The sequence below is a fragment of the Apiospora aurea genome (assembly GCF_038362705.1).
Source record: "Apiospora aurea strain CBS 24483 chromosome Unknown utg000009l_segment0_segment0, whole genome shotgun sequence".
Classification (NCBI taxonomy): Eukaryota; Fungi; Ascomycota; class Sordariomycetes; order Amphisphaeriales; family Apiosporaceae; genus Apiospora; species Apiospora aurea.
The window spans coordinates 2,413,860-2,438,402 of record NW_027117396.1 but is presented as its reverse complement, the minus strand read 5'-3'; the positions used below and the strand labels follow the sequence as shown (position 1 = coordinate 2,438,402).

General features: G+C 55.6%; 6 protein-coding genes across 6 annotated transcripts; 4 read left to right on the top strand and 2 right to left on the bottom strand.

Annotated features, from left to right (window-relative positions):
* Positions 1-192: 192 nt before the first annotated feature.
* PG986_013879 (major facilitator superfamily domain-containing protein) lies at positions 193-2,443 on the top strand (the record flags this gene model as incomplete). The annotated part of the gene is made up of 7 exons (XM_066850101.1): positions 193-411; positions 478-714; positions 751-903; positions 1,077-1,143; positions 1,195-1,698; positions 1,784-1,944; positions 2,030-2,443. 7 exons carry the CDS (start codon positions 193-195, stop codon positions 2,441-2,443), a joined length of 1,755 nt encoding a protein of 584 aa, XP_066694244.1.
* A 556-nt stretch (positions 2,444-2,999) lies between these two features.
* PG986_013878 (uncharacterized protein) lies at positions 3,000-4,334 on the top strand (the record flags this gene model as incomplete). Its single annotated transcript, XM_066850100.1, has 3 exons — positions 3,000-3,188; positions 3,269-3,647; positions 3,721-4,334. The coding sequence occupies 3 exons, from the start codon at positions 3,000-3,002 to the stop codon at positions 4,332-4,334; spliced, it is 1,182 nt and encodes a 393-aa protein (XP_066694243.1).
* Positions 4,335-5,026: 692 nt separating this feature from the next.
* PG986_013877 (acetyl-CoA synthetase-like protein) lies at positions 5,027-6,409 on the top strand (the record flags this gene model as incomplete). Its single annotated transcript, XM_066850099.1, has 5 exons — positions 5,027-5,185; positions 5,247-5,373; positions 5,446-5,569; positions 5,628-5,684; positions 5,746-6,409. 5 exons carry the CDS (start codon positions 5,027-5,029, stop codon positions 6,407-6,409), a joined length of 1,131 nt encoding a protein of 376 aa, XP_066694242.1.
* A 2,388-nt stretch (positions 6,410-8,797) lies between these two features.
* On the bottom strand, positions 8,798-16,588 carry PG986_013876 (type I iterative polyketide synthase; the record flags this gene model as incomplete). Its single annotated transcript, XM_066850098.1, is given in 10 exon segments — positions 8,798-9,686; positions 9,753-9,995; positions 10,031-10,945; positions 11,014-11,339; positions 11,365-12,198; positions 12,265-15,163; positions 15,205-15,365; positions 15,382-15,492; positions 15,595-16,424; positions 16,486-16,588. The coding sequence occupies 10 exon segments, from the start codon at positions 16,586-16,588 to the stop codon at positions 8,798-8,800; spliced, it is 7,311 nt and encodes a 2,436-aa protein (XP_066694241.1).
* A 644-nt stretch (positions 16,589-17,232) lies between these two features.
* On the top strand, positions 17,233-18,900 carry PG986_013875 (MFS general substrate transporter; the record flags this gene model as incomplete). The annotated part of the gene is made up of 3 exons (XM_066850097.1): positions 17,233-17,650; positions 17,727-17,937; positions 18,009-18,900. 3 exons carry the CDS (start codon positions 17,233-17,235, stop codon positions 18,898-18,900), a joined length of 1,521 nt encoding a protein of 506 aa, XP_066694240.1.
* A 371-nt stretch (positions 18,901-19,271) lies between these two features.
* On the bottom strand, positions 19,272-24,298 carry PG986_013874 (ABC transporter FUM19; the record flags this gene model as incomplete). Its single annotated transcript, XM_066850096.1, is given in 10 exon segments — positions 19,272-19,440; positions 19,527-20,547; positions 20,612-21,422; positions 21,502-21,642; positions 21,709-22,463; positions 22,517-22,531; positions 22,589-22,858; positions 22,878-23,157; positions 23,208-24,023; positions 24,086-24,298. 10 exon segments carry the CDS (start codon positions 24,296-24,298, stop codon positions 19,272-19,274), a joined length of 4,491 nt encoding a protein of 1,496 aa, XP_066694239.1.
* Positions 24,299-24,543: the final 245 nt, after the last annotated feature.

The window sequence follows — 24,543 nt, the reverse complement described above, 5'->3', positions numbered from 1 at the left end:
ACATTCAATGTTCATTAGCGGGAGACAGAAGCATGATTATACCCCTGTAAGCGGCTCTAAGCAAGAGATGAAGGATGCATCTCTTTCGCCCCGAAGACATGTGCTGTCTCTGGGGAATTCTTTTTCTTTCTGCTTTCATTCCTTGTACGTGCTGCACTCAATGCATGAATACTCGCCCTCAAGGTGTCCACCATGACATCCCCAGAAGCCACGGCAGGTGCTCCTGACAAGCCGGAAGCGCCGACTACGCTCATACAGCAACAACAGCAACAGCATCCTGTGATCTCGTCCCTTGAATCTCCTAATGAATTCCAACCCGAGTACGTCACTGGTATCAGAATGGCTCTGGTTATCACCAGCGCGATCGTGGCATGTTTCCTCATGCTCGTCGACACTATGGTAATGAGCACAGTGAGTCTCATTGTATCTGGATATGGCTCCTGTTTTGTGCGACTAATCTCTGTTGTCCCATCATAGGCAATTCCACGAATAACTGACGAGTTTCTCTCTCTCCCCGACGTTGGCTGGTACGCTGGCATTTATCAGTTTGGAATGTATGTTGCTGATTGTGCTGGCTCTGCGAATATCTTCTTCAGTCAAAGACATCTGACCGAGGTCATTAATAGCGCTGCCCCTCAGCCCCTTATTGGGAGGATCTACACACACTTCAAAACCAAAGCCAGTACCCTATCATTGCATGTTTGCTACTTTCACGTCCGACACTGACTACGGAAGATTTGGCCTATGTAGTGTACTTTCCTCTTCTTCTTCTTACTCTTTGAGCTGGGATCCGTGTTATGCGGGGCTGCCATCAACTCGCCAATGCTAATAGTAGGCCGGGTGATTGCTGGCCTTGGTGCTGCTGGTATAATGAACGGTGCAATCACCATTGTGTCCAGTTGCGTACCCCTGTAGAAACGACCTGGTCAGTAGCGCTAGGGCATATGGGTTCCAAGAAGACAAAGGCGAATAACTAACTGTCCCGCAGCCTTGTTAGGTCTGGTCATGGGAAGTAGGTGCAGTCCCCCCTACAAGTCTCATATACATGATTTGTTGACACTCGGGATCCAGTCCAGCAATTGGGACTCGTCGTGGGCCCCCTTATCGGAGGTGCTTTTAGAACATATAGCACTTGGAGATGGTGTAAGTATGACTTATAGTCTTCGATTGACCCATGCGAACTGACCAACACAGCGTTCTACATCAATTTACCTATCGGTAGCACCACGGTGCTCCTCACTGTCATCCTCCGCATCCCCGAGCAGACATCCAAGAAGAGCCCTCTCGAGGTTCTGCCCCAGATCCATCACCACTTGGATCTGATCGGGTTCGCCCTTTTCGCCCCCGCCGTGATCCAGCTCTTGCTCGCCCCCCAGTACGGAGGGAATCAATACGCATGGAACTCGTCCCACGTCATTGGCCTCTTCTGTGGTTCTGGGGTTACGGCCATCGTGTGGTTCGTCTGGAACCAACAAAAGGGTGACGGGGCACTATTGCCTGCCGCCATGATCCGCCGGCGGACGGTATGGTCCGCGGCCATGTTCAATGCCTTTCAGATGGTCGGCATCTACGGACTGTTCTACTACTTGCCCATCTACTTCCAGAGTGCCTACAACGCCTCGGCCATCATGAGCGGTGTCTATGCCATAACATTCATCGTGCCGCAGCTCTTGGCAGCAGGCATGAGTGGAGGTGTCTGTAAGCTCCTCTTAGCGCTTGTGCCAGAACATCATAGAAATTGGCTCTCTTTCATGTCTAAATGGGACTGACTCACATCTCTTAGTGCAAAAGACGGGCTACGTCATCCCGGTAGCTGTCTTCTCGCTCGTGCTTTCGTCAATAGGAGCGTGCCTCATGTCCATGCTCCAAGCTGACTCGCCAGTCGGGAGATGGGCTGGCTTCCAGATCTTGGCGGGGGTAGGGTCCGGGGCAGCTCTGCAGCAGGTGGGTTCTTCTCGATATACCCAGCACTAACACTCCTCTCGGAACTGATGGTGAAGGGAGTCTAACACAATTAAATTGCTCTTAGGGCCTTATCTCGATGCAAAGCGTCACGTCCGGGGAAGAATTATCCTCAGGCATGGCCTTTATGGTATTTACCCAGTCACTATTCCCGGCTATTGTTCTTCCCCTATGCAACGTTGTACTGGTGTCAAGCCTCAAGACCCAACTGCCCATCCACGCTCCCGGGACCAATGCCGCAGCAGCCATCGAGGCCGGCGCAACCGGCTTCCGCAAGGTCGTGGATGCCAAGGACCTCAGTGGCGTGGTCGCGGCCTATGCCCGGAGTGTAGACCGCGTGTTCTATCTCAACACAGCCATGGTCGTCGCCAGTGGGCTCTTTATCTGGGGTATCGGTTGGTACGATATCAGGAAGAAGGACGGGACTGGTGCATCTGCCGACGGGGAGTTCTCAGGCATCGACGGCAAAGAATCGGGTTAGGTGACTTGACGATTTCAAACCCAGAACGGCCAAGCGCATAGCCGGCGGCGCAGCAGTCAACTGTAGAAATCGATTTCTAATTTTAGTGGCGTAAAATGGGACTGTAATCTTGAAAGGAAGGTCTGGGCTAGAATGCCACCCTCCAAAGTCGAATACTACTTTGTCGCCCCAAAACGTGGTGCCATCCCCAACTTCCTAGGACTAACTCAGCGCTAGAATGCATAAAGCTATTGCTGAAGAGATGATCGATTTGGATGCTTGATGTGACCAACGCAAAAACGCGACTTGACCTGCCAGGCGTACTCACTCCGAGTACGCCTTCGGAGCAACCCACGTACAGCCTGTGCCGCGCATGGGCGTCTAATCTCCAAAAAACTGCCACTCGGCACATTTATTAGAAATGTGATTATGACGTGATTCGCAATGACACCATCTGCCATGCTCGAATTCATATACGTCTGACGATGCAGTCAGCTTTGCCGCATCGTGATACCTTTTACACAAGCCTGGCCCCCCTTACTGAGACTGAGACTAATCCCCATGCACGTCAATCATCATGTCTGAGGTAACTCCCATATTCCCGTCACCGAGGAAGCCCGATGACCTGGGCCGTGGCCCGATGGTTATGGGATTGACGTGGACCTTCACGATCCTCGCCATCGTCACCACGCTGTTGAGGTTCTATGTGCGCCGACGCATCGGCCCTCATCCAGCCCCAGACGACTGGCTCATGCTCGTTGCCGCTGTAAGTTCATACTCAATCTACTTTTTCCCCGACGAGACATGAGTCGCATGCTGCGGCATCTAATACGCTTTGAGCCCTAGGTTTTGCAACTAGTCTGCCAAATATTCGTAACCATAGCCTTCACCTACGGCATGGGCAAGCACCAAGCCGACATCCGGGTCCCCGACGAGATCGTCCCGATGGTCATGTGGGAGTGGGTCTCCATCGTCCCCGGCCTGACGGCAGGTATGCTGGGGCGGCTCTCCATCTGCGTTCTCCTGGTGCGCCTGTTCGGCGTCCATAGGTGGTTCCGGCACCACGCCATAATCCTGACCGCGTGCGGAGTCGTCGTAAACATCTTGATCATCATTACTGTTTTCGCATCGCGGACGCCCGTGCAGAGCTTGTGGGATCAGTCCATCCCTGGAGCGACGCAGTGGGACCCCAATATCGTGCTGAGTTTGATGTACATTGGGCAGGGTGGGTTCAACCAGCTTCCTCCAACTACTGACTCTTTTCGTGTCTCTCGGACCACAACTAAAACCGAACGCAGGTTTCTACGCCATAGCAGACATCACCTTTGTCCTGATACCAATAATCTTCATCTGGAAGCTCCAAACCGCCCTGGAGCGTCGTGTGGGCCTCATTTCTCTCATGGCCATGGGCCTTTTTACCGCCGCCTTGTCCATCATGAAAGGCATCGCGGCCGACCCCGGGCCCTCCCCCGACGGGCCCACTAATCCGGATCAGGCCTACGAAGCCACGCTCGAGCTCCTCTGGGCGACCTTGGAGCAGGCATCGGTAGTGGCGCTGGGCAACGTTCCCGCCCTGCGGCCCCTGGGCCGGCTGGACCTTCCGGTAATTAGCAGTTTGGCGGGGTCATTAAAGCGTCGGTGTTCAAGGGTATTTAGCCATATGTCTAGCAAGAATGGTAGTAGCAAGAGTAGCAGCAAGAATGATCACGCGGCTGGGCCCGGGAGTGGCCCGGGAGAGTACCGTGATCTGGAGATGAACGGGAACAGAACTCAGGTCAGACATACCGATGTGTGGCATGAGATGGACGGAACTGCGAGTACGGATGACATGGTGTATGATGGACGGATTCACCGGACCGACGCATTTGCCGTCTCATCTGCTCCAGCCATGGCGAAAGCTGGCAGTCGCTAGGGTTTCGTGTGGTGAACGGGTATGCAATTATCGGAGGTTTTCCATTTCAATTACACTCTGATATCGTAGTATAGACGTCCTATTGTGCACATGGCTTTTACATTCAATCTATATCGAGGACCATTCTGCATGGTGTATTCACATGCGATGCGACCCGCAAGAAAGTGCCGGGCAATGCCATAAAGAGTTGTTATGCATCGACATTCGACATTGTGCCGACCCCAGCCAACACAAGCCTATCATTGGTGCAGCTTCGGTATTAATAGGTACAAGGCGCACGGAAGAAGCGGAGGTGGGGGTGACAGCAGCTACGCCTTATTACAGTTTCCTCGCGTATGCAAGTTGGTCAACACACATATGCATATTGGTCCCCCAAATGAGCGTGATATCGAATGGGATTAATTTCCTCAGTGTTTCTGCCCAATATGGAATGGATCCGGAGTAATTATGACGAATGCTGACTGGGGGTGTGAATGTTGCGGATGGCCCCCCAAGCTGCCAAGCAGTTAGTTGAGGCCGGCGTCCGCCGCCCATCCCACCATTGCATGGTCCATGTAACAGAGAGACATGCTTTGTAGAGAGTTGCGTCGTTGTTAAAAAGGCGCATCTGACTTATTTTATACTTTACTCCAATGCTAATTTTGACCACCAACTCAACCCCACCCCAACGACCAAGCCAACCAAAGGCAATCATGGACGCAACCGCCGCAGTATCCTTTGATGAGGCGAGTCTCTCGCAGCTGGCTGCCACGGCGGATCGGGCCACCCGTCGGAACCTCATCGTCTCCCTCCGCCGCATGGCTGACTCGTTGGAGGACACCACCGGCACCATACACAAGTTTGCGCATCTTGTAAGATTTTATTATCCAATCACACTATGCTACAGAGGTAAAGACTGACTGTTGTTCGTAGGACCTCGAGAGAGCCATGATACAGATTGGCTACGACCTCAACATCTTCACGATCCTGGTCGATGCCGGTGGCGTAAAGACGGCCGAGGACCTCGCTAAGGATACCGGTGCCGACCCGGAGCTGATTAGTAAGTATCGCTTCGCAAGCACGCATGCCTTGGCATAAACAGGCACCAAGTAAACTAACTAAGTGGAACCAGAGAGGATTATGCGTTACTATAACACCATCAACGTCGCACGTGAAGTTGGCCCGTATCAATATGTGGCCACCAACACCACAAAGAACCTGGTATCAGATGTCTGCAAGGCAGCTATGGGTCACTTGTAAGTCTTTTACCGGCTCAAAAGGTTGGCAGGGCCTGGTGTGCTGACCGAGATGAAGCTGGGGTCTCGTCTCGAAAGAGTACCAAGCCCTGCCCGAGTTTCTCAAGACGAACGGGTACCGCAACCCCACAGACGATACCGACACGGCCCTCATGATGGGATGGGGCACGCGGGAGCCCCCCCTGGAAGATCATGCTCGAGGTCCCCAACGCCATGGATGACTTCCACCAGTACATGGCCCTGCGGCGCGACGCCACCCTCTCCTGGCTGAGCGTGTATCCCGTGCGCGAAGTCACGGCGGGACTAACCGACCCCCAGCGGCCCCTCTACGTCAACGTCGGCGGCGGCATTGGCCACCAGTGTGCCGAGTTCCGCGCCCAGTACCCGGACATCCCTGGCCGCGTCATTAACCAGGACCTGCCTGAAACGGTGGAACGGGGTGTCCAGGCTGAAGGCCTCGAGCACATGGCCCACGACTTTTTCCAGCCGCAGCCGGTCAAGGGCGCAAAGATCTACTATATGCGCGGCGTCCCGCACGACCACCCACCTCACAAGGTGCACGTCCTGTTCCGGCAGATCGCGGACGCTATGGTGCCCGACTCGGTCCTGCTCGTCGACGAAACGGTGCTGCCTGCCACGGGCGTGAGCCATATTGCTGCGTGCGTAGATTTGACCATGATGGGCATCGCCAGCATGGAGCGCACCGAGGCCGAGTGGCGCTCGTTGGCCGAGAGCGCGGGCTTGGAGCTGGTACGTAGCTACACGTACAATGCGCTGGAGAACGAAACCGTGATGGAGCTACGGTTGGCTCGTGGGGAGAAATCACTTCCTTCCCTATAGAGGCTGATATACAACGTTAGCACTCAACATGTGATTGACCGAAGTTGGAGGCCATTTAATAAGACGATTGGGTAGTTGAAGAACCAATGCAAGATGTATCCGAGTGATGGATACTTGTTTTCAATTCTAGTTTAGTGTGTTCCTTTCGTTGCAGAAATCCATATACAAATGAGTTCAATCGGACCTTGCACTGCTCGCAATCAAATCCAAATTGGGGCTCAGCTTTGAAGCTTTCACCTCGTTGTGTATCTCATGTAATTTCCGGTGTCGCATTGGGAGTATATATGCCACTATTGCCGTACGCTTTAGTGGAGTTCCACTTTTGCGTGCGACATCCGGCCCCCATGGTAACCGCATAGCTGTCGTCCTTACCTTCGACCATGGTAACATGGTCTCCATTCCATAGTGTATTCGATCCGTCAAGGACGCGGTCCAGTAGGGTCATGATGGTATCTGTCGTTGTTTCATCGAACTCGAGTTCCAGGGAGTCGGGCTCGCTGGGGGTCGGGAATTGATCCTTGGTGCGGTGGTAGAATGCGTAAAGTCTAACCCGTGTCACCCGGATCCTCTGTCGCCCTAGCCGTACATGTTTGCTGCCGGAGCCTTGCTGAGTCACTTGGTGTACTGCGTTAGTGGCAGGAATTTGCAATGATGGATGGATCGTGCTCACGAAACGCCGTCCATGCTGGCAAGTGTGGACCTCCTTGAGCTTCAACTACATTGAGCCATACACCGCCAGCTTCTCTGTCTTAGAGAAAGTGAAGCCTGCGCTTACATCCATCATCGTGCACTGGCCTGATGTTGCGGATTAATGCGAAGAAACCTAATCAAATTGACCAAGAACGATTGATAAGTGGCAACTTACGTTGTAAGCATATATCATTCCATTTCTTCATTTAGCATTTCGTTCAGGTCGGGGTGCAGCTCCCGGACGTACAGACGTAAGGTCGCAAATCACGGAAGACGTGGCGCCTAGTACTCGTTAAAACTGATATTGGTCTCAGAGTAGCTCGAAAACTTACTTCCAATTTTGTCTGTTGCTCAATACTTCACTTTTCAATGGCCCTTGGCAATAAGGACATCTTGTGGCTCCTTCTCCTCCAGTGATCCGAGGGACATCAGGAACTCGTATTGTGCTTCTTGAACTAGTACCAGTTATCGAGGGCTCGTAAATGGTTCGTGTGGTGTCGCTCACAGCCTGGGTCTTCTCGGTGATCAAGATAGCAGAACGAGGAGCAGTTGAGAACGAATGAACTGGGGTGGGCACTTTCTCCGAAATGGGTGCGTCATTGCCGGCCAAAGACTCTTCCAAGACGACATTTTCAGCGACGCGACTCGTTGAATATAGGGCCAGTACTTTCCCGTGTGGCTGTAAGATGGGCGGGATGTGACTGCCAGTATTTCCACTGCTTCCGCCTTTTGCTGTTGGCAGAAGCAAGTCTTTGGCATAGAATGTCCGTAAGACCTTGAGACTTTTCCTCGGCTTGCTTTCTTTAATGTAAGGTGTTCGGAGATACGCCTGCCAACCCCTGGCATTAGTCTTACTACACCAGAAATAAGTGTCTTAAGATAGAAGACAGGCCACTCTTGCAATAAGCGTTCTGTGGTATGAACAACTGGGATAGGCACAGATAGAATTCATAAGTGGTTTACCCAAATCTTCACCCGGTTCTGCCTCACTTTCTGGTTTCTCTTGCACATCAGAATAAGAATCGCTCAGTCAGTAGGTGATCAATGCAGGCATTTGATCAATATTCAACATCCAATTAGCGAACCTCTTCTCTTTTTTCTATATGATTGCTAAATTCTCTTCAACTCTCCAACTTTTGCTTTCTCCTACACCCGGGCTCGGTGTCCAGAGTGAACTAATTAACTTGAACGCTGTGTGGTTGCTGTAACCAAGTACAGTGCTAGTGCCCTGTCTTTCAGTAGGTACCCCTTTTAGGCTAGTCGACATCTCCGAGCAAGCCTACAAAACAATCGCGTCGTCCTTATAAACTGTTTCGCATCCCATCTACTCATGAGCACATACTCAAGCAGCTCTACATCCGGCACTTTACTTGCAACATAAATCAATTAATATTGCTATGCTTCATATTCATGGATTTTTATGTCAAACCACTCATCAGACGGCGCAGTTTGACATGCGGGAACAGGTTGGCAATGGGGGCCGGACGACAGGGGTTCAACATCCACTGTCCCAACCCGATTTGCACCAGTGAGGTCCCTGATCAAAGAGCAGACCTCCGTATCTAATGATCAGCCTCTGACTTTGCAGCATCTAGGTCTTAGCATCTACCAACCTCAAAGTCGTAGCCCAGACACTATTCTTTTTTTATACCATAGTAACATTCTCTATCAGGGATAACATAAACAACCTATGAAATATCATTCAATCTCGAACGCCGGCACGAACCTGCTGACGCCGGCAATCTTGGAAGCCAAGTCTGCCAGGTTCGGGCTCCCCAGGAGATCAAACAGACTAATGTCGCACTGCATCTCGTGCACGACCCAGTTGCGCATCTCCACCGCCATGAGCGAGTCGACGCCGTACGCGTGCAGCGGCCGCCGGAGATCGATGTTGCCCGGCTCGCTGTCCATGACCGCCGCCAGCCGGTTCTGGAGCGCCTCGCCCACCACGCCCGCGGCCTGGGCCGCCGACGTGCAGGCCCCCAGGGCTTGGCGCAGCGCCTGCTTGACGTCGCCGCCCGCGAGTCCGCCGCCGGCCGTGTGTGACGACGACGCGAGCTCGGCCTTGACTAGCTGCTTGAAGTGCGTGTTGGAGAAGTAGAACGGGTCCGGAAGCGAGCGGGCAGAGACGTGGCCGCCCGTGGCCAGGCCGCACACCACCTGGGCCGGCAGGGCGTAGGTCTCTCCCTTGCCGCCGGCTGTGTCGTCGCTGAGTGCTGGGATCGAGCCTCGCATGGCAGCCGTCACAAGAAGGCGGAACTCGGCGTCCCGGAGGCCAACGGACTCCCACTCCTTCAGGTTGCTGACGCCGTTCCGCTCGGCGACGAACCCGACATCCAAAAGCAAGCCGAGGTCAAGGCTGGTCGCGGCCAGGCCCTGCGACCGGCGGAAGGCCGCCAGCTGGTCCATGAAGACGTTTCCGGCCGCGTAGTTTACCTGGCCTGGATTGCCAGTGACGCCGGAAATGGAGCTGAGCATGATGAAGAAATCAAGGACGCGGGGCAGGAGCTGGTGCAGGTTCCAGCTGCCGTGAACCTTGGGCCGCAGCGAGTCTCTGAAATCAGTGTGACTCATGTTCTCGAACACACTATATCCAGAGTTAGTATTAGTCAAGGTCGATACGAATTCGTGTCGCTACCGCGGAATCACTTACCCATCTCGGAGAAGCATGGCGGACTGTATGCATCCCGCAATGGGCGGTAGCTCCGCCGCGATCTTCGCAAGAGATGACTCGAGCTGGTCCGCGTCGGCCACGTCGCAACTGTGGAAGACGACGCGGGCACCGCGCTTCTCCAGCTCCAGCATGAGCAGCGCGGCTTTGGGATCCCTCGGGCCCGTCCGCGAGAGAACGGCAATGTTCTTCGCCCCGCAGTCGGACAAGTGGAGCGCCAGGCTTCTGCCCAGCCCCCCAAGCCGCCGATGATCAGGTACGTCGCGTCGCCCTTCAGCTGCCAGCGGTTGGCGACCGACGTGGGCACCGACAGCTCGTCCTGCGGCGACAACGTGATGACGACCTTGCCGATGTGCTTTCCGGCTTGCATGGTCGCTATGGCCGAAGGCAAGCTCGAGACCGGGTAGCTCGAGACCGAATCGACCGGTTTGATGACGCCCTGGGAAAGCAGCTGTGTCACGTCAGCCAGCAGGGCGCCGACCTTGTGGTGATACTCGTCCAGCATGAGGTTGACGTTCAGAAATGCGAAAGAGGTGCTCTTCTTGAACGGAGCCATGTCCAGGCCCGCGTTCTCTTCAATGTCCTTGATGCCGATCTCGATGAAGCGGCCGAAGGGCGCGATGCAGTGCCAGGTCTGGCGCAGTAGCTCGCCCGACAGGGAGTTCAGCACCACGTCGACGCCTCGCCCCCGGTGGCCCGCATGACGCCCCCCCACAAATGACGAGTCGCGGCTGTGGAAGATGTGATCCGGGGAGATCCCGTAGGCCTCCTGGAGTTTCTTTGCCTTAGCGGGGGATCCGACCGTCGCTAGCACAGTCGCCCCGTAGTGCTGGGCCAGCTGAATGGCGGCCTGGCCGACGCCCCCGGCGGCGGCGTGGACCAGGACTGTCTCGCCCGGTCGGAGCTGGGCCAGGTCCCGCAGGGCGGCCAGGGCCGTCATGAAGACCAATGGCACCGAGGCTGCCTCGGCGAAGCCGACGCCCTCGGGGATATGCTGGCACATCACCTCCTTGGTCTGATGCAGCGTTCTATAGCATCCCCTGGATGATGTAACCACTCTATCTCCCGGCCGGAACCGAGTGACGGCGCTTCCCACTCTCCTCACAATGCCGCTAGCCTCGAGGCCAAGGAGATTGTCCGAGAGTACCCCCATCAAGACCAGGACATCTCGGAAACTGGTGGATTAAGCAGCAGTCATTAGCATGATACTCGAGTAAACGTTAGGCTGGGGGGAATCTCTTACTTTGCCCCGATCGCGCGGGTCTCCATCTCGATCTCGTCCGGTTCGAGCTGCGTCTGCCAGCGATCATCGGCCGTAAACCACATCGACTCAAGGAGACCCGGACTACGGATCGCCAGCTTCAGAGGGGTCTGAATCTGTCCGACAGGAACCGCCTCAGCGCTGTTCTTGTCCAGCATGCGGAGCATATAGTCGTTCATCGAGTCATCTGCCGCATACCGGCTTACCTTCAGCATCCCGTCCTCGGCGACGAACTCGCGGTCGTCGGTCTCGGCCAGGAACAACCGGGCGACTAGCATCGCGCTGTGTTGCGCATCGCCGGGGGGGTGCTGCAGGCAACCCGAGGTGGGTCACCTCGAGCTGCGGGTTCTCGTTCTTCACCGTCCTGGCCAGGCCCTGGATCACACCCTGGTGGGGCCTCGAGCCTGCGGAGACCCAGAGGAGTCGCTTCGCGTTCAGGTACAGCTTCTTCACCATGTCGTATCGACAAGGATCTTCGCTGAGTTCGAAACTGTCCTCTATCTCCAGCAACGAGAGACAGCTCGCGTCTGCGACTCGATCCAGGGTGTCCGGCCGGAGATTGGTCTTGGCAATAGCGAGCCCTTGGGACTCGAACTGCAGGGTCAGTTCGTTGGCGAGGGCCAGCGTCTGTTCAGATGGACTATCTGGCAGAAGGATAGTTATCGAGTCATTCATCTCAGCTATCTCCCGAGACTTGGCCCTGGAAGCCACGACAAGATGATGGTCGCCGGAAAGTGGAATGTGCATGGTTTGAGCGAACCCGACCGACTTGCAATGGGCCCTTGCAGTTTCGGCGGCTTCCCAGCCATAAACTGTGTGCAACAAGAAGCCGTGTTCACTTAATAGCTCGGTCGCTGTTCTCAGCTGGGATAAGTCGAAAGTCGCCGAGAGAATTACGGCATCAAAGTTTCCATCCCGGTCAGCAATGATAGACTGCATAGCCCCTTGCGTGAGGTTGAGGCGCTTGTCCTCGCGACACGCGACAATGAGCTCTTCGTCTTCACTGTCTTGTGGGGTATTGGCAGCAATTGTAAAGGCTGCGGTCTTGGCCGAATCTAGACCCGATTTTGAGAGCGCAAGCAAAGCCGGAACAAGGGCGCTTCGGCTCTCGTTCCCAAGCTCGAGGATCGTCGCATAGGGCTCTTTGTGAGTAATCAGCTCCAATACCTGTCAAATCTCGGTTAGCACCCTGGGCATTTTTCTGAATCATGCTTTTAGTCAAGTCTGTATTACCTTGCCAAAGGCGACGGTACCCTTGGTGAATGCCCCTTGAGCCTGCGGGGCACAACTCTCGGACGTCAGATAACGTTCTAAACTGTCCGTCGAAGCCAGCGCCAGATCAGGCGCAAGTCGGAATTGGCCATACCGCTGCTGCACCGTCGCGGATGCTGCATGGTCTTGGCCATCGCCAATCCTTCTGCAGCGAATGCCGCTGATCTCAATCTGAGGCGGCGATCCGCCATGCAATTCCCCGAACGCAATGTCTGCTGCATACTCAACCAGGCCGAGCGCCTGAGACCGGGCGAATCCCCGAAGGGCACGACCCGGCTCGCGAGGGCAGGTGGTTGCGACCTTTAGCTTCTCGATGAAGAACGGGATCGCGGCCATCTCCAGCTGCCCAGAGGAGCCGCCCAACGCGGCGTAGAGCAACTGGAAGATGCAGTCTAGAGTCGCGGGGTGGACCAGAGACTCATCTTCGTAGCCGGATGGTATGGTCGAAGCTGTATCCGGGACTATGACGCTGCCACATGCGGAGGCGGGACCACGCTTGATGTCAGCGAGGTTCCGGAAGGCCGGTCCGTATTGAAGCCCTAGTGACTCGGTTCGGCCATAGAAGTCGATCGACTCCATCGTTTCTATGCACTGAGCCTCTTCCGCGGCAATTGCCACTTCGAAGGCCTCCCTTTCGAGTTCTGGTTCGCGCTTGGCCGCGTCCGAGCCGTTGGAATCCCGGTACTGGAGGGACACGAAGCCCGAACAGTTATTTGCCAGCTCATTCCCGTATGCTCCGCTGGATATGCGAAACTCGAGCCACTTGTCATGCAAACTGTTCGTCTTGGGTCGGAGTAGTTGCAGTCTCGTCTCTAAGCCACTTTCATCGTCTGGCACAATCATTGGCCGCCCCAAGCGGATGTCACGAAGATGGACATATTCCAGTGCCATTTCTGCATGCGAATTAGTAGTTAGTAGGTTGCAAAGGCGGCAAGCAGGTAGTTGGGACTTGCCTGAATCTCGGGCAAGCTGTCGAGCAGCCTCAATGACCATGGCCACCATGCCGGCTGCGGGATACAAGATGGACGACTGGATCTTGTGGTCCCGTATCCACGGCAGTTCCGAGGTCCGCAGATGGTTCTTCCACGCAGGATCGCCCTGCGTGAAGTCCGACGCAGGAGCGCCCAGCAGATCCAACCGTCTATGAGATCGAAAACGAAGCGCCTTGTTGAGGCGTGACTCGGACCAATACGACTTCCCATGGTTCCAGGGGTATGCCGGAAGATTGACCAGCGGCGCGTGGCATTTGTCGTTGGTACTGATCTGGTTCACGGCCATCACGTCGATAATGCACCCGTAGGTAAACAGCTGCCCGACAGACTCTAGACCCGAGACCACCGCATCCTTGCCGCGCCGAAGTATAGATGTATATGCCACATTTCGGCAGCCTTCAGAATCTAGTACCTGTTTGACCGGACCTTGAAGTGCTGCATGTGGCCCGACCTCAACGAGAACGTCAACCGCCGTCTCACCACGGCGGCGCCTTCTCCCCTCACCTTTCAGTAGCAATGCTAGCGCGTCGGAGAACAAGACGGTGGATGTAAGGTTGTCTACCCAGTACTGAGGGCCGAGTTCAGCCAGGTCCATGCCTCTTCCCGTCACGCTCGATACCATTTTGATATTCTTGGAAGGAGTCGACGTCAAGCAGTTGCTGATGCTGGCAAGGTACTCCTCGGCAATGTTGGACATATGGTACGAGTGGTAGGCGTTTTCGACCTTCAGCTTGCGCACGAAGAGCTTGTCGGCTTTCAGCAAACCTACGACCTCGTCCACAGCCGCTTCATCACCCGAAAGCGTAACGGACTCGGGCGAGTTGACGCATGCGATCTGGATGGTTCCACTGGTGACTTGTTTCATGTACTCCTGAGCCTTTGCTGCCGAGGTGCCGGCGGCGGCCATCGCGCCCTTGAGAGAAACGTTCCACGTGGTCAAGTCGGAGGAAAGCTTTCCCCTCCAGTACGCAATCGCCCACCCGTCCTCTCGCGAAAGGGCACCCGTGCAGACGGCCGCGGCTATCTCGCCGCTTGAGTGGCCGACCACAGTCGTAGCCTCGACGCCCCACGAACCCAACAGCTCGGTCAGGGCTATCTGTAGGATGGTGCACAGCGGTTGCGAGAACTTAGCGAGGTGCAGGCGAGAAGACTTAGCGTCGCGGCCAATCTCTTCCACGACGGACCATTCGCAGCCCAGGCGTTCCTTGAGGTACTCATCGGCCGACGCGAGAGAAGACCGGAAGACGGGGTATTGGAGGAGCTCTTGACCCATGCCTGCCCACTGGGCGCCCTGCCCTGTGAACACGAAGCCGACACGGGGTTTGCTGGTCGATCTGACAGGGGGCTCGGCCTGTGACGCAAACGCGTCGGACGCATCTTCCATGTCTGTAGCCACTGCCCATGTCTTCCATGGCAGGACGGACCGCCGGGCGTGCAGAGTGAAGGCGAGTCTGTCAAGAAAGTATGGTTCCGTCGCTGACGCTTCTTTCTGGGCATCAAGGTAAGCGGCGTATTTCTGTCTGATGGCCGCTAGTGACTTTTCATCATGGGCGGAGAAGACGAAAAGGCGAGGCCGAGGCTTGAGGCCAAGATCGAGGCCGCTCGTTTCCAGGAGAGAGGGTGCCGGAGATGAAAACGTCTCGTCGACGATACCGGAATCACTGCCGGATGAGCCGCTTTCGTTGTCGCTATCCCACAGGTGGACGGTATTGTGATGGCCGGGGAGCGCGGCTAGCCGCAGGTAACTGGCAGCGTCATCCACGACCACGTGTGCGTTTGTCCCTCCGTACCCAAACGAGCTGACACTTGCCCTTCTGAGGCCATCGGTGGGCCAAGGACTCAGTTGCCTTGGCACCACGACACCCAGCCTGTCAAATGGGATTCTCGAGCTCAAATTGGTGATGTTGACGCTGGGGGAATCAAGCCCTTCTCCAGCATAAGAACGGCCTTGATCAAGCCCACTAAACCTGCAGCGCCTTCTGTGTGGCCGATCTGGAATCCAAGGTGAGTAGTCAGTGAGGCGAGATATGGGAATTGGAAAATACCGTCGAAGTGTTTCACACGCTGGGGCTGCTGGGAGACTCACATTTGACTTGATCGAGCCGACGTATAAACTTTGACTATGCTCCCTATCTTTCGATACAGTCATGCTGACTGCCCGCATCTCCGCGGCATCGCCGGCTATTGTCCCAGTTCCCTAGATAAGGCACGGGCTGTTAGCGAGAGTTTCCCAATTCAAGGGACTCTAAAGCGACGGTGCTGTCCCCCCGTGGAGAAAAAGGGGTGGATATGTACTCACATGAGCTTCAAAGTAGCCCGTCTCCTTGAAATCAAGCTTGGCACTCTCGTACACTGACCGAATCAGATTGGTCTGAGCCTCGGATGACGGAAGTGTGATTCCCGACGTATGTCCATCTTGGTTCGTCCCCGTCCCCCTGATGACGGCCCGGATACAGTCGCCGTCCTGCAACGCCCTGTCCAGCGGCTTCAGTATCACGGCAGCTACACCCTCGCCTCGACCATAACCGTCCGCGGCGCCGTCAAAGGACTTGGACCGCCCGTCTTTGGCGAGGAAGCTCATATTGGAAAGCCAAATCATGAGGTCTGGGTTGAAGATCAGGTTGACACCGGCGGCGACGGCGACGTTGGCATCGCCGTTGTTGAGTGCCTGGCACGCCAGGTCCAGCGCCACCAGGGAGGACGAGCACGCCGTGTCCAGGCTGATGCTGGGGCCGTGCCAGTCGTAGAACCAGGAGATGCGGTTCGCGAGCATGGCGGCGCCGATGCCGAGGATGGTATACTTTGGCGACGACTCGGAGTCGCGTATCTGCATGTCGGACCAGTCTCGCGTGAAGCAGCCGACGTGGCAGCTCGTGTTGCTGCCCGCGAGTGACTCCATGGGTATGCCCGCGTTCTCCAGCCCCTCGTAAATCACTTCCAGCAGCGCCCGCTGCTGCGGATCCATCGCTTTGGCATCGCTCGGGGAAATGCCGAAAAAGGAGGCATCGAACTTGGCGATGTCCTCGGCGAGGAAATGACCGCCCACGGCGGCTAACGTGCCGGTCTTGTCGCTTTGGTGGTAAAACGCGTCGGCGTTGAATCTGTGTTCAGGCACCTTTGAGAAGCAATCTAAATCCACTGTTAACACCCCATCATCCCAAGAGAACTGATGCGGCAAGATATTACATACTCTTTCCTTGGGATAAGACCTCCCAAAGGGCCTCTGTGTTGGAGCTTTCGCCAGGAAGGCGGCAGCCGATGCCGACCACGGCTATAGGTTTGTTGGTAGGCATTTTCCTTTTCTCTTATGGCGTTTCTCTATACTGAAGAGCGACTGTAGCAAATGAACTGGGAAGTATACAACTTTCACTCGTCAGCAAGGTAAAGATGATCCTTTACACGAAGTTATGTTGTCATCTGTCTCGGACAGTTAATTCCCAGGGCCATCATGCAGCGCAGGACTATTTTCGATAGCTTTGGGCTCATCGAACTCAGATGTATTAGCACCTTGTCTTCAAAGGCTACTTTCCAACATTGCATCAACCCTCGAATAGGCAGGATGAAAGAGACGCAGCCTCAAAGCTTACCAGCCAAGGACAACAGGGGTTCTTTCGCGTTCTTGCACCGGCCCCCCATGTGAGCCGCTGCGGGTGTGTGTGGGGACCAGGGTTGCAGTGCAGGGTGTAGACTGATCAGCTTACGTGCCGAGGGTCGTAGATGGTGAGCTTACTGGTAAGCTTACCCTACGCCAAGAAGCACCCCTGTCGGTGCCCAAACATGGTTTAGTCCCTGCTTATCAGGAACCTGCTCTGTTTCTGCTCTGTTTCTCTCCGAGGAGGAACCAAACCTTACGATTACCTGCACCCATGCTGGATAGTGTTGGATTTTGTCTGCCTCTTCTTTTTTTACTCTCTCCAATCTCCGGGATCTTGCTGCCATGACGACAAAGCGGCCCGACCTACGCCACTCCGTGGTCGCAGTTGCCGTAGATGAGGAGCCGGACGCCGAACGTCGACCTCTGCTGTCGCGCAGTAGTAGCTCCGGCACGCCCCCATCAGCGAAACGTCTCGCCCGGACGCCGCGACTGCAGGTCTACTTGCTGTTTGCCGTCGTAGCTGGTCTCGACTCAACCATCTTCATGCTCAGCTTGCCACTTACGAGGGTCTACGAAAGCATCACCTGCTACCAATGGTATGCCGTCGAGCAGCCTGGAGTGTACCCCGACCCACATTCCGTCCCGGAAGACATGTGCAAGATAGGGCCCGTTCAGGAGAAGCTTGCAATGATGCGAGGCCTCGAGTTCTTCTTCATGGCTGCCCCTGGTTCGTTGAACAGTCCCAAGCACCGCACAGCCAGTAGGCACAACGTATTGTGTCACTAACGGTTGTCAATCAGGCATGCTCACTGCGATCCCCTATGGTATGCTTTCAGACCAATGGGGCCGACGACCCGTCCTTCGCCTATGTGTGCTCGGGCTGGTCGCGGCCGTGACGGAAGTCTTGCTCGTATGCCAGCTCTGGAGATTTGTCCCGCTCCAGTTCGTATGGGTTGGCTGGCTTTTGACGTTTGTCGGAGGCGGAGCCGCCGTCCTCAACTCTACCGTCTTCGCGATGCTGGCAGAGATGGTGGAGGAAAAGGATCGGTACGTTACTGGCGTGTTTCTCGGCGATCCAAGTGGGAAAGCGTTGAATTTCAGCTGACTATCCAACCAAGGGCTACCGTCTTCCTTCAACTGAATATTGCAATCCTTACCGCACAGCTGATCAGCACGCCAACCACCGCCGCCCTGATGGCAAGATTCGGCGCCACGGTACCCATCGTGTTTGGATTCTCGGTTGGCATCCTGTCTAGCATACTAGCTCTTCTGGTGCCCGAGACCAGATCCAGCCGGCCTATTTGCAAGCCAGGCGAGGTACTGGGTGTTGACACTTCGCCATCAGAGCCTCCACCAGAGACCGACAAGTCAGGAGCGCTTTCTGTCATTTTCCAAACATTGTCCAGGGTGGGCTCGCTATTCAGATCTCCAGCGTTGCTGGCGTTGCTCGGCACCCTGTTCATCGATACCTTCACGTCGACGACGTCGGTGTTCGTGGTCCAGTACATCTCAGCCAAGTTCGCCCTGACCATCGCCGCCGCGGGGTCGCTGATCACCATCAAAGCTATCGTGGCCATCGTGTTCTTCCTAGTGCTCGTCCCGGCCGCAAAGAGTTCACTGCAGGGACGCTGGTACCTGTCGCCCAAGACGAGCGATCTTTGGCTGGCGCGGGCGATGATCGCCTGCAGCCCGGTAGGGCTCGTGCTCATGGCCCTATCCCCCAACCTCGTCATCATGGCCGCCGGGATGGTCCTGGTGGCGCTCAGCGGCGGGTCGACGAGTCCGGTGCGGAGCGTGGCGACCGGCCTGGTCGAGCCGTCGCAGCTGTCGTTGCTGTACGGCGTCATCAACGTGACGCAGGGTGTGGCGACCCTGGTGGCGGCGCCTCTGCTCTCCGAGTTGTTTGGGGTGGGCTTGCGATGGGGCGCGGGCTGGGTTGCATTGCCGTTTGCTGTAGCGGCGGCGTTGAGTCTGGTCTCGTGTCTTGCGATTTGGCTGATCAAGCCATGAGGGGGCCGCTACTGGGGTCATTACAATTTGGACACTTCTAGGCATTGCCCTGGCTCTACTTATTACATATAACCTGATCCTCCCCTTCCTTAGCGAATATGACACCATGTGTAGCTACCTGTATCAGTCTTAACAAAAATGCCTACCTCGCTAATGAGTAATGATCATGTATAGTAATTATGTCGCTGAGAACAGAGTTTTGAGTATGAATTCTTGGCCAAGGGGTAACTGGACCGACATCACTCATCAATGCCTTGCTTGCCGCGTATGTCACGATACACGTTAGATACGATACCACGCAGCGTGGAGGATGAGATGACATATCCGAAAGTACTCCTAGCCCGCGTATCTTACGGTATTGGGCCTGCTTGTCATGTCCAAGGTTTCCCATCCCGAGCGATCCTTCCATTTACCATCATTACCATCCGGTCCATGTCTTCGGCGACGCCTTCCAGATTGTGCACGATGGACAAAACGGTATAGTCAGCGAACTCCTTGTTGATATGCTTCCGCATCAGAGCAGCCGTGTCTCCATCGACGCTGGGGGTTGGAAGTAGCCGGTGTTAGTGCATTGAGTTTAAAGGAAAGAAGACGGGTTATGAGGGGGTCTTTGGGGAAGTTCTCACCTGCTCGTGGCTTCGTCCAGGACCAGTATCTTCCAACCCGACGTAGGATCCAACACGAGAATCCGGTGTCGAAAAATGGCACGGGCTAGGCCCAGGAGCTGGAGCTGGCCCGCAGACCAAGCGCCAGGCTCGTACAATGCCTGCAAACCACCGCGTCGCTGTACCTCCGTCCATAGATTGAGGTTTTCGAGTACCTCCGTAATGGTACGGGCCCATTCCGTCTCATTAACATGCGATCGCGTGACTTCGCTGTCGGGCATGGCCAGTGGGTCCAGGTTGTCGTGAAGAGACTGCCCAGGGAAGAAGAAAGAAGCTTGGGCGATGGCATTTATGCGTCCCTGGACGATATCCTGGTCAAGGGTGGAGATGTCAACTCCGTCCACTAGGATCTGCCCTTCTTCCACCGGGAGTAGACGCAGGAGCGATGATATCAGACTGGACTTGCCGCTACCCGACCGGCCGACAATGGCAGCCTTGGTGCCCGGCGCCAGCGTAAGGTCGACGCCCATAATGCCCGACGCCTGGTGCTCTTCCGAACGCGCATGTGTATGCCGGGCCGTGACGTTGCGAAATTCGATACCGCCGCCGCCAGCGCCCGACTCCGCCCGCCCGCCCGCCGCCAGCGCCTGTCCACCGGCCCCGCCTTGCGCGACCGGCGTCTCGTTCGGGAAGGAACGGACCCGGGCAATGGCCCCGAGCGACGTCTCCATGGAGGCCCAAAAGCGGATGAGCAGGGTCAGGAAGTTGTTGAACGAGGTCAGGCTGACGAGGGCGACGCCCATGTCGGACCCGGACATGGCGCGGTCGCCCTCGACGGCGACGACGACCAGCAGGACCGCGACGCCGGCGACGAGCAGGTCTAGGACGAGGGCGAGCCAGCGCTGGACCGTGTAGAGCAAGTATATCGGCTGCTGGGACTCGTCCAGGACCCGGCGATGGTCTTCGACCAGGAAGGACCCGAATGATCCTCCGTAGGCGCGGAGCGACGGCTGCCCGCGTATCGTATCCTGGAAATTCCCGTCTGTGGAGGCACCATGTTAGCATCGGCGCACATGGGTCGCGGTGGAGGTGCGTATGTGACTTACAAAGCGGGGACTTAGCCTCGATGTCAAGCAGCCGCAGCTGCCTCGACGTCTTGAGATAGAATCTCTGGACGAAGACGATAATGACCAGGAAGAAGGGGATGGCGATAGCAACATATTTGGCGGCCGTGCAGATGATGATGGCCTGCACTAGGCAGATGGCGGCGAAGAGGTAGGTGTTGACACCCGCCACGGGGAGGTTGTAGTCGATAAGCTGCATGTCCTGGTTGAAGCGGTTGAGCACCGACCCGTTGTCAATGGAGCTCAAGTAGGACACGGGGGCCCGGAAGACAGCCTCGAGAACACGCGAGTGTAAGCGTAGAGCGGCGCGGCTGACCATGCGTACCAGCAAAGTCCAAGACGCAAAGGCGAGGCCAACGAGGCACCCGAAGCAAAGCGCGGCGAAGATGCCGAGGTAGTACCCCAGAGGCCGTTGCTGGTTGGACCCGGCAGCGTCTGACCACCACTGGACCCAGATCGTGGTGAACTGGAAGCAAAAGGCGCAAGCTGCACAAAACAGAATGAAGATCGCTGCACTGGGGCGTCCGGCAGCGAGCACGTAAAACCAGTAGACGCTGATGTCGCCCGTCTTTCTATCAAGGTCGGCTTGACTCTCTGACAGGGTCACGCCGTCCGTTGTTCGCAAGGCTGGCGTCTCTACGTTCTCGGAGTCTGGGGAGTGTGCATCCGACACAGTGCTGGGGTGAGCAGATATCTCCATGTCCTCCGGTAGACCATGGGCGGGATCTCGAACCTCCGTAAGGGCTCCCTGTCCATCAAGAAGAAGGACGTTGTCAGCGTAGGCCAGGAAGTCCTCTAAATATTGTTAGCTTCTGCATTTCGCGCGCGGAGATAGGGTTGTTCTACGCACTGTGGCTAGTACACATCAGTACCGTGGCATTGTGGCGACGGAGGAGACCGTTGTTGCTGAATAGTTTGGTGTAGACGTGATGGATAGATGCCCTATCCACTCCGCTCAGCGGGTCATCTAGCAAAAGTAAACTGTTCTGTGCATAGACTGCCCTCGCCAAAGCCTATCAGCTCGGAAGATTAGTGAAACGCTGATCGAGAATCCAAGTCCAGTCCAGGGGTAAGCTTACAGTTCGTTGCTTCTGGCCTCCACTCAGATTGCCTCCATGGTTCCCAGCCTCTTTCAAGTCGCCATCGCCAAAGGACTTGAAGTCTTCCACCAAGCAGCAGGCATCTATAACCTCATTGTACCACCGGGGATCATAAACTCCACCGCAGACGATGTTTCGGCGTATCGTCCCGCTGACCAGCCACGGATCTTGAGGGCAGAAGGAGACATGGCGGGGCATACTTTTTGCAGAGTATGACGAAAACGGCACGAGATCCAACAGCCCAAGAAGTAGCGTACTCTTACCAGAACCTACGGGACCAAGAACAGCTGTTATGGAGCCTTTGCGGATACTCACTTCGATATCTTTCAAGACAGGGTGCACTTCCTCCCAGCCAAAGCTCGCCGACTTGAGACTGCCAACAAAGGCCTCATCGTCCTTCTGCTCGGCGACCTGGGTCAAATGCTTTTCGTCCTTGTGATCTCTGACGAATGCGGCAGATCGAGAGCTTCTACTCTCTGCTCTATCTGAGTAAACGCCCTCGCCGCTGTCTGCTTCGAGCCCAAGACTATTGGTGCTGACATGAGCATGTATGCGTGACAAGGAAGACATTCCGGCCATGAAGCTAGGAATGGCCTGCACAAGTGTTCCAATGGGGGAGGCGATGAGATTGACAAGACTCAAAGAGGTGAAAGCTTGAGCAGGTAGCAGGTCTCCGCCGTGGGAGGTCTTGAGGACGATGCTGTAGAGCGCAAATGTTGCGAATGGTCCCAAAGCTGAGACGGATTAATAGGAGACGCTGGAAACACCAAAAGTTGAGGGATCTTACCGACGGTTACTTGAGCTATATTAGGGGTCAGTAATGAGCAAAGACACGCGACTCGAGTCTCTCACGACTTACATAAAGTGAGAACCACGACCATCAAGACGCGAAAGAGTTGCGACTTTCCAACCTCTTCTTTCCGCAGTTTCCGTAGGGTGGCTGCGGCCCGAGCCCCGAGCCCCAGCAATCGTATTTCCTTGAGATGAGTAAGTACGGCGGCAGTCATATTTATCCTCAATTGAACGGCAGAATTCCATGACTTCTGGGCCGTGCCGACCTTGCCAGCAATTGGTGCGGTGAGTACCAGGCAGACTAGATATACAGCGTCAGTGAGGGTCGTGGGTGCGACTGGAAAGGCTAGACACACTGATGCACACCAAGATGGGGGCAATACAGGCCCACGACATCTGTACAGCGAGGACGTATACCGCGATGGCAACATGTATCAAACTGACCCATAGCTCATGGAGGTCTTCGAATGCCAGCATAGCCTTCTCGACGTCGACAGTCATGAGGGTGAGAGAGGCAGTGTCCCCGGCGATTGGTCTGACGCTGGAGAAAGAACTGGAGTATATCAGAGCCACTAGACTTCCGCGCACCTTCATCATCAACCGGTTGACAAGGTGCCAGTACAAGGCGTTGGAGAGCTGGTAGAGTCAGCAGAGTTTCCAACCCAATTTGGTCTTGGTGAACATACAGAGTAACCGACAAAGGTGATCAGGAACGCAAATACGAGAAGTCGTCCTTCTTCCCTGACTCTTTCATCAAAGGGGACACTGATGTATTCGACGGTTGTGAATATCAAAAAGGGCTGAGCAAGGGTGAATCCCAGCAGGAACAGTCGAGGAATGATGGGAACCAGGCATGCTCGTCGCAAACGCGAGACCAATTGAGCTAATAGACTCCTGCGACCAAGTTGGTCCCTCATGCCTCCTACCGCCGATTCAGTCAGAGACAGCCAAGACGCATCATGGTGGATTAAGAAATGCAATGAGGAGTACGTACTGAGATCTGGAGCCAGACTTTCGCCTCTCATATCTGTCGCAAGTGGTATCAACAGTGAAATTGTCAGAAGCGTCGTGTAGCCGCGATGCAACAGGGACCAGAGCCAGCCAAACATGTTGAAGCTCACGGGACCGGCGAGTTCCTCGGGGCTGAAACGCGCGGAGTCGATCAGCAAGCCCTTCTTTTCGATGTTCTCGGCAACTGCGTAGCCGGCCTTCAAACACATTTCCACCAAGTATACGAGCGTGATGGCAGACGGGCCGTAGATGAGCCATAGCGTCCGCGCAGTAGGTAGATTGAGGATGACATTGGAGATGAGATATAGAGTGATGACCGTCGACGGTCTTGGAGACGATTTGTGTTGCCGGCTGGACAGGCAGATGGTCAGGAGAATAGCGAGGCATTCAACGCTCGCGGCGCCAATGGCCAGTGAAGGGCTGGGCCCATGGTCGAGGCTGGTTAGTGCGAGGAAAGCTACTGAGCTTGCGGCCGTAACACCGAGCAGAGTCTATGATTGTAGTATCCAAGAGTCAGAACCGCCGAAAGCCTAGGGAGTGGGAGTATGCCTACGAGCTTGAAGGGCCGTAGACGTCCCGGAGTACACAATATCGGCTCGGACCGTCCGTTGGGCCAGGCTCGGCACAATGCTACCGACACAAAGGCGGCGGTAGGCAGAAGAGTAAAGAACACAAGCTCGAATGGAAAGGTGAAATCGAGCCCTCCGCGACAAAGCGGCCCGGCCCATGGGCCGAAGACGTGTTTGTCGGCATCGGGGCACGCCATTCCATGGGTTTGGCCGTATGCCAGCTTGATCTTTCGATGAATGCGAACTTTGAAAGTGTGGAAAGTGTGACTGCTTGTTCTTTCCCGTGTGTTCCCGGACACGAGCCAAGCAGTACAGAACGGGCTCTAGGGGGAAAGAGGCATCAGGGGACGAACTCGACGACCCTCGCCAGCACTTCTCTGTACCTAAGCTTTCCGTGCCGCCCACACCAGCCTAAAGGGGTAAGGTAAGGCGTAGAGAGCGG